The sequence below is a fragment of the Mytilus edulis genome, chromosome 4 (assembly GCF_963676685.1).
Source record: "Mytilus edulis chromosome 4, xbMytEdul2.2, whole genome shotgun sequence".
NCBI classification, from domain to species: Eukaryota; Metazoa; Mollusca; class Bivalvia; order Mytilida; family Mytilidae; genus Mytilus; species Mytilus edulis.
This window is the reverse complement of record NC_092347.1, coordinates 68,830,033-68,842,151: the sequence shown is the minus strand read 5'-3', so window position 1 is coordinate 68,842,151 and position 12,119 is coordinate 68,830,033. Positions and strand designations below refer to the sequence as shown.

General features: G+C 32.7%; 1 protein-coding gene across 1 annotated transcript; it reads left to right on the top strand.

The window, feature by feature from the left end:
* The first annotated feature begins 1,706 nt into the window (after positions 1-1,706).
* LOC139520355 (transcription intermediary factor 1-alpha-like) lies at positions 1,707-11,452 on the top strand. Its single transcript, XM_071312925.1, has 2 exons — positions 1,707-1,813; positions 9,708-11,452. Exon 2 carries the CDS (start codon positions 9,729-9,731, stop codon positions 11,403-11,405), a length of 1,677 nt encoding a protein of 558 aa, XP_071169026.1. The 5' UTR covers positions 1,707-1,813; positions 9,708-9,728; the 3' UTR covers positions 11,406-11,452.
* Positions 11,453-12,119: the final 667 nt, after the last annotated feature.

Sequence of the window (12,119 nt, the reverse complement as noted above, 5' to 3'; positions counted from 1 at the left end):
AAGCTTTTCTTGTATCAACGAGCGATATTGTCTTATATCAACGAGTTGCATTGTGGGAAATTTCAGACGAATGTTAGCATTTGTACGAAGAAAGGCAGATTTTTCGGTATAAAGTAATGACTCTTTTCTTAAAATAGGGTGACATTTAACACGACATACGTCTGGTGTATAATTTTCATGAGTTATTTTATGTAATAACAACAAGGTGTATTTAAACGAGAAAATTGAATTATTGAATAAATGAGACATAAATGCACGATTTATCATTTGTAGATGTACACATTCTATAAATATCATGTAGCAAATTCAGTGGAATGCAATTGAGATGAATTCAATTGTTTGCTACGCCAAAATCACTTATAGGTTGCATTTCTGTAAATATTGTTGTGTTACATATTTGTTTTTAGTTAATTTTTTTTTATAAATAAGGCCGTTAGTTTTCTCGTTTGAATTGTTTAACATTGTCTTATCGGGGCCTTTTATAGGTGACTATGCGATATGAGCTTTGCTCATTGTTGAAGGCCGTACGGTGACCTATAGTTGTTTTAAAATGTCTGTGTCATTTTGGTCTCTTGTGGATATGTAAGAGTTTTCAGCATTAAAACATTTTTTAAAGGTTTGATTTATTGATTGTTGTTTCCAGCAGACATATTATCATGTTACAAAAACTTCATGCATATTCAAGACAAGACAAAAAAGGAAAATTATCCGATGGATGTGTACAGAGTAACAAGATAAAAGTAACTTTGTATTGTAACAGGTCCCTGTTGATCCGTTCCATGGGTTCTATAATGTGTAAAGTTAATGAGTGTTCTCTTCCTTCATCAGTTTGAACGTTCCACACTTCGTCTGTAATTTTAGTAAACCATGAAACGCTATATTAATCGGTCCAGTAAGAATCTATGTTTCCCGTGTTCAAATGTCCTATCGTTGTTAGATTGATACTTCGGTTGTGTTTATACTAAGTTTTGAATTTGTGGTTATTCATCTTTCTCCGTTCTACAAATAATCAACAGTTGTTTGAGATCTTGGAATAGCGTTTACAGTGTTCGTTAAGTCAGTTCCATCTTTTATTTTTAATTACATGGCCAAATTGGTTCTTTTACCAGACATGACTTCATTTCGGAACAAAATAGCTTCAACCGTCTTTCTATGTGAAAATTTCAAGAGCCAAACAACATTTTGAATAACCTAACACAAAATATAAGCCCAGGTACGAGATTTTCTCGCTGTGTTGAATACCCATTTAGGGCCTTGGGCTGTTTTCTGCTCTTTTGTTGAATTGTTGTCTTTTTGACGTATTCTCAATTTCCATTCTCAATTTCATAAAAAAAAAAAAAAAAAAAATCGATAAAATGCTAACTTGTATTCGGGAAGTAATACATTCATCACTGAAAGAAAATTGTTTCCTCGAGTCGGAACTAAATAACATCAGTTTAAACATGGCGCCATGGTTTGAATGATTTTCGGAATACAAAATCCAAATGTACAAAACGAACTTAAGGCAATCGATAAAACGCATTTCTGGCCACTTAAAGATACAGAATAAAATACTTTTGTTTCACAAAGAACATTTGTAATAACATTCATCTTTGAAAGAGGGGGATAAGTTTTATTTTATACTACCCAACTAAGAATTTGATAGCATATATTTTTCGTTTCAATTTATAAACACCTTAAATATGAGTTACGTGTAGCATGTCGTCACATATCTATATTTTAACCTTCCTGGTCCATATAACATTTGTCATGTAAATATACTCATCAAAGGTTCCAAGATAACATATTAAATCTAGACCGTTCAACTTTGCATGTAAGTTTTAAGCTTCATTAAATATCGCTGTTATATGTACATACAAATCCATAGAAAAGTCTAGCTCAAGGAAACAATGAAATACCATTATTAAAAATGTGGGCAATTTGCTATATTTTGTAAAAATGGGGCGTCATTCTTTTTTAAAACTGCCTATTTGGCAGTAGAGACGATAAAACGGAATTAACTTTTGTAATATAACATTTGTTTGTTGCTTCAAACTTAACTAAATCATTGCCTTTTTGAAGAACGGAAGAAACTTCTAGATAATATCAATATTGTAGTTTCAAATAATTTATCATGAATTGTCTCCCATTTAACTAAATTCTATGAATTAATGAATAAAACGTATTTTCTCCAGGTCACAGTGGCTTCTAAAAGACTTAATGTTTTATCAATGTCATTTTCTAATGTTGTTATTTTCATATGTGTATACATGTTTTTGTTTAGATGTACTCTAATCACTATTATTAATCTAATCATTTACATTTGTGATTTATTGTGTATAAATATTCCTTTGATTGAATTTTTCGAATTCGGGTCACTTTGCTTTTTTGCCAAAAATATTTTATAACATATAAAAATAGTGGAAGTAACCATTTATTCAGTCTAAAAACTTTGAATATATTAGATAAAATACGTGCTTTTGATTTGGTTTACAGTTTTGACTTTCCGCTCTGTATACTACACATCAAAACAATTTTATCGAAAACAAGTTTTCTATTTGTTTGAAAAGTCAATTGATAAATCTGATTGCAAATTATTTGCTGCAACTCATATATACAGCCTTATTCTCAAATTAGAAGATATACCTACTGTAGATGTGATGAGATGATTAAAGCCGTTACGGTAATATTTTTTTTCATAACAAAATTTATGATTTATGTATGTTTCGTCAATTAAGTTTATCGACAGGCTTTATGTATTGCTATTGGTACTAAATGAACCCATTTGATAGCAAACTTGTTCTTGTACTTTGATGATCCACAGTTTATGGCCAAACTCAGTTACTACCGATTGATTCCATTTAATTTATAAATTCAAATCACTTTCCTTTATCTTAATATTTTTTTCGTCAAATAATCTAGATTTCTCAAAATTTTGCTGCCGAAATTTACCAACATGGATTTACCTGAAATAAATCAAATATTAACAGCCATAACAGTCCTTTCCTGCATTTAGATATTTCAGTTTTACAACATATAACTCTACACAAAAATGTACGACAACAGGGATATTTTGTCCTCTAATTGTATAAACACCATGCCACGTACGGTCTCTGTTTTTATTTTACTGTTTTATGCTTTCTGCCGAACCCTGTTTATTTTGTTTTGTATTTTTTGTTCTTATGTTGTGCTTGAACACCACTGTTCCAGGCAAAGGGGGGAAGGTGGGTTAAGCGACCACAAACATGTTTAAACCTGCCAAATTCTCTATTTGCCTGCCCAAAATCTGGAGCCTTTAGTTGGTGGTTGTAAATTGTTTTGTTATAAATAAGGCCGTTTGTTTTGACAATGGAATTGTTTTTATCTCCTTATCGTTATATTGTATAAAAACTCAACATAATTATCATAACATGTGGTCCGAGCCCACAATTGTCGTCCCTTGATTTTGTCGTCCCTTGATTTTCGTTGTTCACGAATATAGTCCCTAGTGTTAATGTAACAAAAAATATGTTCCGCCGGAACTTATATCACAGAAAATATGTTCCAGCACTGTAAAATTTGTTCCGGAATTTTTTACCAAATATGAAATAAGTTCCGGAACAAATATCAAAGCTCCATGAATTTTGTTCCAGTTAATATTAAAAGTTTTAAATAAGTTCCTGTGATATTAGTTTAAGACCAATATGTACATATTTCAAAGAAATCAATGAATAAGTTCTTCTCAAACCTATTTTCACTGAAATAAGTACCTTTGCAACATATTGCACAGCGAAACATTTTCTTGTTACACTTTAATTATAAAGCAAGCTAAATGCTGTACTGAGTGTGCTGGCATGGGATACATGTGCAATTGACGGCATGACTGTAAAGTTGTACAGGATAAAGCGATGGTAATTTATCATAAATTGTATCTATGTTATATGTGGTATTCCTCCTTGCTTCCTGTTAACTGTCATGGCCCTGTTTCTAGTCATACATGTACTTGTCATGGAACCGTTTCAAAAGAGTGTGTCTTTTGTTTCTTCATGTCTTTTGGAATCATTAATCAATTATTTTGTCCTTTTCAAATTAGTTCATATGTTCATGTTCATCTTTGACTTTAATTTTTTCTGAAAGATTTTTCTTATCCTATCCTACTCTTTTCTGGCTCAAAGTGGGACTGTCATTTTGATATTTTTTACGTTTATAATTAAACATTTGCTATAGTCCACAAGATTCTAATTGGATGATTTACATTTTTCATTTGTTATATTATCAATATATTATACTTATTTTTATAATGCACTTGAATGATAACTTTAAACTCATTGATGACAAATGTTCAGTATATAAGATAACCTGTTTAACCAGTGGAACATATTTCACAGACTAGGAACTTATTTTACCAGGTGAGGAACAAATTTTACAAACCCAGAACTTATCATCAAGTTCACCAGGTGAGGAACAAATCTGGAACCTATTTCACTAGGTAAGGAACAAATTTCACCAACCCGGTACTTATTTCACCAAGTAAAGTGTGGAACTTATTTCATAGAGATGGAACAAATTATATTGAAATTATCTATGAAAAAAGCTCTCCCAGAACATATTTCCTGTGATATTAGTTCCACTGGAACTTTTTTCACAGGAACAAATGTTGGCTCACATGAACAGTGGGTTACTTGCCATTAATTTTTAACGCCCTGTTATCTAGTTCTTTTACTTATTTATGAACTCTGAATCTACAGAAAAGAAGATCATCTCTGACAATGTGTGCAAAATGTGTTGTATAAATGACCCTTGTTTAATGCCCTGTTTGGATAAAGTCAAAAGTGGGGAGCTTGATACATAAAGTTCACGTCTCAGTCATTACAGCTGAACGAACGTGCTGGGCCAGCTCTCCTTTACCCGCTATCTTCGATGAGGGTTTGCAGTTAGATGATCACCGACTTACTACGTTAGATGACAGAAACCAATCCAAGCCGTACAGTAGACGTAGTAGTAGGCGTACCCGCGTTAACATGCACTCCAAAACCCATTGTATCATGGGGGAGTGTTATGCCGATGAACGTCAGAGGGCTGTATCCTAGGTGTTGGGTTATTGACCTTCATTTCACTGCCTCGCGGCTTTGGTCCTGATAACGCTTCCTGTCATCTATATTACTACGTCCGAGACTCATCTACCGGTACTCCTTCAATCATCGAGATTAGCGGACTGCCAAGCTGACCAAACTGGCCCTGAAAGCAGCCGTTGTGAAGAAATAACAACAAAATGAGTCAACAAAAGAAAACGAACTCACCAAAACCAAGATGGCGGCCTACATATGGCGTCCTCCACTACCTCTTCCTGACCCACGGCATAAAATATGATAAAGCTCTCCAAACGCCTTCCGGCACCGAGACGACCATGCGAGGGCTGAAAAGCCAGTCTAGGTCGTTAAACACTTCCATATATATATAAAATTTGAAGTCCATAATAAAGACCTCACTAAATTTGTATCAAAAGCACTTTACAATGTCTATTGTACCTGTTCCATTTCACATAATATCTTTCTTTTCTTCTGTAGGATAGCAAGTGGTTTAAATATAAGCCTGTTGAGACTAAAATTGCATGCAAGTTTTTCACTAAAAAAGGCAAAAATCTTTGTATCAGACCATACTGTCTGCAAGAAAAGTTAATTGCAAGAGTCTATTTGTGCTTAGATTTGTTGTATCATGTCACATGAGTATAGAAATGATAAAACAGACACAATTTTTAATTTCTTATAGCCTCAATATGCATTTTTTTAATGTAAATATGTGGCATGGCCTAAATTGACCCTAAATTTTTTTCCAGTCTTACTTGGCCTAAGACTAATATGATATGCTATTTGTAACTATTCTTTCCATTTAAAGTACATTCAATACATATGTAAGGATTATTTATAACCAAAATGCTTCACAAATATAAATTGCTGGAAAATATAACATCTTCATGCAAGCCCCCCCCCCCCCCCCCCCCTCTTTGAAAAACCTCAATTTTTAGGAGCAGGCTCATATAAATTTGACTTTTGAATAATTATGCTAATTCTGATAAATCAAATGAGTACTCTATTGCTTTAAGTACATGATAAATTATATATCAAAGCATTTAAAAAGTATTTTTTTGCAATATTTTAATTTTTAAAGCCCCAAATGTTGATAGTTGGAATTTTTCAATTTTAACGTCAAAATTTAACAGGCAAAGATAAGAATAGAATTTAACATATTGTATATGATAAATATCCTATTGTTATGAAACTTTGTACGCAATGTTATAATTTATAAAGCTTTGGTCATAACAAGTTTTTTTAAGATTGGTCAACTCTTTCTATATCCTATTAGGTGAAATCTGTAAATATAGAATCCGTACTTTGGCAACTTCCCTAAATGATTTGATGGTGTCAATATGTCAAATAGCGTAAAACTAAAGAATTTAAAATTTTATTTTATAGAATTTCTGCAAAAATGACAAATTTTGGCATTTTATGGTCAAAATAGGCATTTATAGCTTTTTGAATATTGATGCATAAATGGCACCCTGACTTTCTATCTGACAGGTTTTCATGTGTCAATATTTGTGTTTCTATGCCTGTATCTAGTTCTTTTACTTATTTATGAACTCTGAATCTACAGAAAAGAAGATTATCTCAGACAATATGTGCAAAATGTGTTGTATAAATGACCCTTGTCTAACGCCCTGTTTGGATGAAGTCAAAAGTGGGGAGCTTGGTACATAACATTTGAAGTCCATAATAAAGATCTCACTAAATTTGTATTAAAAGCACATTACAATGTCTATTGTACCTATTCCATTTCACATAATATCTTTCTTTTCTTCTGTAGGATAGCAAGTGTTTTAAATATAAGCCTGTTGAGACTAAAATTGCATGCAAGTTTTTCACTAAAAAGGCAAAAATCTTTGTATCAGACCATACTGTCTGCAAGGAAAGTTATTTGAAAGAGTCTATTTGTGCTCAGATTTGTTTTATCAAGGTAAATGAGTATAGAAATGATAAAAAAGACAAAGGCCTAAATTGACCCTAAATTTTTTCCAGTCTTACTTGGCCTAAGACTCTTTTAAACTAATATGTATGTTATTTGTAACTTTTCTTTCCATTTAATGTTCATTCAATACATATGTAAGGATTATTTATAACCAAAAAGCTTCACAAATTTAAAATTGCTGGAAAATATTACATCTTCATGCAAGGCCCCCCTTCTTTGAAAACCCTCAATTTTTAGGAGCAGGCTCATATAAATTTGACTTTTGAATAATTATGCTAGTTCTGATAAATCAAATGAGTACTCTGTTACTTTTAGTACATGATAAATTATATATTAAAGCATTTAAAAAGTATTTTTTTGCAATATTTTAATTTTTAAAGCCCCAAATGTTAAAATTTTTCAATTTTAACGTCAAAATTTAACACATAAAGATGAGTATAGAATTTAAGATATTGTCTATAATATATATCCTATTGTTATGAAACTTTGTGAGCAGTGTTATGATTTATTAAGCTTTGGTCATACCAAGTTTTTTTTAAGATTGGTCAACTCTTTCTATCCTATTAGGTCCGAGACCACAATTGTCGTCCCTTGATTTTAGTCCCTAGTGTTAACAGTGGGGACTTGCCATTAATTTTTATACCCCTTTCAAATTTATTTCTCCATGTTTAATGCCTCAAATTGCAAGTAGGGGGATGAAATTACACAGTAAAAAAAATTGGGGCCAGAATTTTAAAGGAAAGTAGTGATTTGGTCCAGCTAAAAAAGGTTAAAAATTAGCACTTCGGCAGCTGTCAAAAGATTTCAAGACGCCATAAACATAAAATTTCCATATTTTGAGTTAGAGCCGATGAAGTTTTCTATAATTTTGATATAATTTGTTCCAAAAGTAGCACAACACACTGTAAAAATTTCATTGAGAAAGCGCAGGTGGGATTTTTTTAATTTTCATTTATGTTCTAAAAGAAATGCACTACGAAATAATAACGTCCCTCCCCAGAATGACAAAAATGTCATTAATCGAGATGTTATTGATCTCATTATTAATATCGTTCATACATGATTTCTCTTGTTTATACATAAACGTGCATTAGACTGTTTCTACCAAGTACACGGTCTCTCGTCTGCACTGATTCAGATCTGAATGTACCAATTGAGACATGATCTGAATGTACCAATTGAGACATTGCATACATTTCCTTATGAAATGTTTGAAGGAAGCACGTGTTTATTTGTGTGTTTTTTTCATCACTTGTCGTCCGTCGTGGTGATCCGTTAACTTTTACAAAAATCTTCTTTGAAACTACTTTTTAAAACTTAGCAATACTCATCATTTGGGTATCTAGTTTCCAAAATGTGTCCAATGTCTCGGCATGCCAAACAACATGGCCAATATACCTGAAAAAATAACAAAGATAAAATTGCAAGTTGTGTCTATTATTTTGAAAACCGTTATAAATATAGAGAAAAATCTGATTGATGCAAAAATGTTCAGAAAGTTTAGATCTTCACGCGGTCTATTCGCATCAAAATTGTCAGACGACTTATTAGAATTAATGCCCTTAAAGGACGAATTTTACCAATCATAGATCGGCGAGAGAAACTTTAAAAAGAAAAATAGTCAGAAGACCAGATCTAGAAATGATTCAACATATCGAAGTCGTCCTAGGCCTACGACTCCTTTTTTAATTTATTCTTATTGACGGAAAGCAATGTCTTTGTAAGGTTTTAACTTTTTTAACACGATCTACCGTTTAAACAAAAAAGTAGATCTAACCCCGAGATTGCTGTGGCATCCGGTTTCTTTAGTCCACTACCGACGAAACCAAAGGAGACTTTACTTTAGGTTTTCACTCCGGCCGGCTGTCCGTCCATTCATCAGTCCGGCATATCATTTTACCACACTATTTTTTTTTCATGCTTGGAGATATTGATCTTATATTTGACGTATTGCTTTATTGTGACAAGTTGCAGATCAAATTCGAATTTTATTCCGGTCTGGTGATTGTGCAGAGTTAAGGTCCTTAGACTTAGAAAAATCACTAAAATAATCAGTGTTCAGCACTTTTAGCTGTCATGCTTGAAGACATCGATTGGAAAATTGTTAAATAGTTTTATAATGACAAGTCACATATCAAGTTCGAATTTTGTTCTGGTTTGACGATTTTGTGCAGTTTTTTCCTTGGATTAAGATTATTCACTTAAATAATTTAATCAGCTATCAACACTTTTTTTGTCATCCTTGAAGATATTGACTTAATTTTGGTTATATAGTTTACACCATGACTAGTTGTAGATCTAGTTAGAATTTTGTTCCAATACAATGAATTTTAAACCGGTAGGAGACTATGTATTGCCATGCAATACTCGCAAAATGCTTGTTCAATCATGTAAGACCCGTACAAGCATGTTTAACAATTTGAACTAATTACAGTCCGTCAGACATGAAATAAATGTCATAATAAGTTCATTTATTCCGAGATTGTTGACTTACTTGGTTTAAGTGCACTTTAAGCTTCTTTTAATGAAATGTTATTTAGTAGATTGTTTTGAGACAATAAAGATTATCAGAGTACTTTAAAAGTTACTGTCATAAAAAGCCAAATTAATATTATATGACTTACTAACTATCTTGCTGTTTTATACTTCATCACTATCCTCCAATGATCTCTATTATAGTGACAAAATTGGGCTCACAGTTTTTTTTTCTTTCTATTTTTCAGAGGGAATACTAATATCATAATATGGCATCATCTATCAAAGTAATATGTGGTGTTTGTGAGTCTCAACACAGAACAACAAATGCTGAATTCTGGTGCCCTGAGTGTGACGAAGGATTATGTTCCGATTGTCTGAAGTATCACAATGCATTAAAAGCTACACGTGCCCATGAAGTTATACTTGTCGAAAAGTATAAACAATTACCTACGTCGATAGCCAATATATCACATCACTGTTCAGAGCATGACAGAAAATTCCAGATGTATTGTCCACAACATGAAAGTATCTGTTGTCCACTGTGTATTCATTCCAACCATGCTAACTGCGTTGGGATATTATCGCTGGAGAAAGTCATACAAACAGCTAAGACTTCAGTCTTATTGGAAAGTTTTGATCAGGATCTACAAAATATCAAAATGAATATCGAGAGAGTCGTTCAAGATAGAAAACAAAATCTTTTTGAAATCCAGAAACAAAAGCAGAAATTTCACGATAAAATAAAGCAGGTCCGATATAAAATAAATGAACACCTTGACACTCTAGAACAACAGATACTTCAGGATTTATATGCTGCCGAAAAGAAAGTTAAATCCGAAATTGAAGACCTTCTAGGAAAACTTGCTGAAAATACAGAAGAAGTTAATGCAATGGAGAATAATATTTCAGCCATAAAAGAATATGCTTCAGAACTACAAGCATTTTTAGGGAGTAAAATGATTGAAACAGAAATTCAAAAACATGAAACATTACTGCAGTCTTTATTCGACGATGGAAGTTTGCGGAAGATAGACATAAACTGTAAAATTGAGGACAAGATAACCGACGTATTGTCAACTGTCAATTCACTAGGTTCAATATCCATCGAACCAAGCTCTCCATTGGTGGTTATGAAGTTAGGGAAAGAAATACAAGCACAGTGTTTGCAGCACATACCCCCTTTGACTATCAATGATTTAACAATGACATTACAAAGTAAATTCCAATTTAAACTAATCACTGGATGTTTCTTTTCTTCTACAGGAGACATCGTTCTAATAGATCACGGCAATCATCGTCTGTTGATTTTAAAGGAAGATGGAATCTTGAAGAGTGACATACCTCTTTCGATTCAACACCCAGCTGACGGTACCTGTATTGATGACAAAACAGTCGCTGTTTCTTTTCAATATTCGAATCAAATGCAAATAATAAATGTTTCAGCTAACATAGTTGATCGCACAATAAAAATGGCAGGAAATTGTTACGGTTTATGTCACTCAGATGACCATTTGTTGTACTGTGATACTGGCAGAGGTATTCAGAAAGTAAATATGTCGGACAATTGTTCTTCTACTTTAGTTAATGACAACACCTTATCCACCCGGAGTTATGTAGCAACTTATAAAGACAAAATGTTTTATACCAATAACTCCAAACATACAGTAACATGCTGCTCGTTGACTGGAGAGAAGATGTGGGAATACAAAGATCAATTAGTTAGTTCTCCACGAGGAATAGATGTAGATAAAGACTCAAACGTCTATATTGCCTCATATGGTAATGATAGCATAATTGTTTTGTCGTCGGATGGAAAACAGGCAAGAAAACTGCTTGGAAGTGATGACGGAATTAGTAAGCCTTATGGACTCGCGTTTGATACAAAGAAAGAAAATTTATTAGTTGCGAATTATTATGGACCTGCTTTATACAGACTAAGTTGAGGACCAAAGTGATGATAGTGATAACGTCGTTTACAGCTTTAAAGCAGATTTAGAAGGAATAGTAGAAGAATTCAATTATCTGAATTTTTTTGAAATGACAAACATTTAAAAGAGTATAAATCAACTATACTTAATTTCATTTCAGTTATTTGCTTTAAAAGAGGGACGAAAGATACTAGAGGGACAGTCAAACTCATAAATCGAAAATAAACTGACAACGCCTGGCTAAAAATGAAACGTATGATATAATGTGTAACAACATGTGGTATACGCGTTAGCTGGCTTTCATTTTTTTTAAAGCATCCCTGAAGAACATTTAAATCCTGAAAATAGCTTTGAACACAACAAATAAAAAATAAAAAATTGTCATTTTACGCGTGATAATGTAAACAGTCTTCGTACGATGGACATCATTTCTTTGTTTCCACCTGCTAGACATGGGTACGTTTATCTGTCGTCTGCGGAGTATGCTTTTATTTTCTGGTTTTGGATACCTGTGCTCTTTATACATTATAAGCATATACTTATTTCACAAGTTTACTGGTAATAGTTGAACAATTCAGTATATACATAACGATCAATAGGGGTAAATCAATATGCCCCTCGACATTTGTTGCGGGGTCATACAAATTATAAGCAATGAAAGATTGATAAAAAAAGATATTTTTGTCAGGAACTCAATTATAGTCCATAATGTTGGAGAGTGTTCATTGC

Excerpts from the sequence above, each read along its gene's own strand:
- LOC139520355 (XM_071312925.1), top strand. The coding sequence starts at position 9,729 with ATGGCATCATCTATCAAAGTAATATGTGGTGTTTGTGAGTCTCAACAC.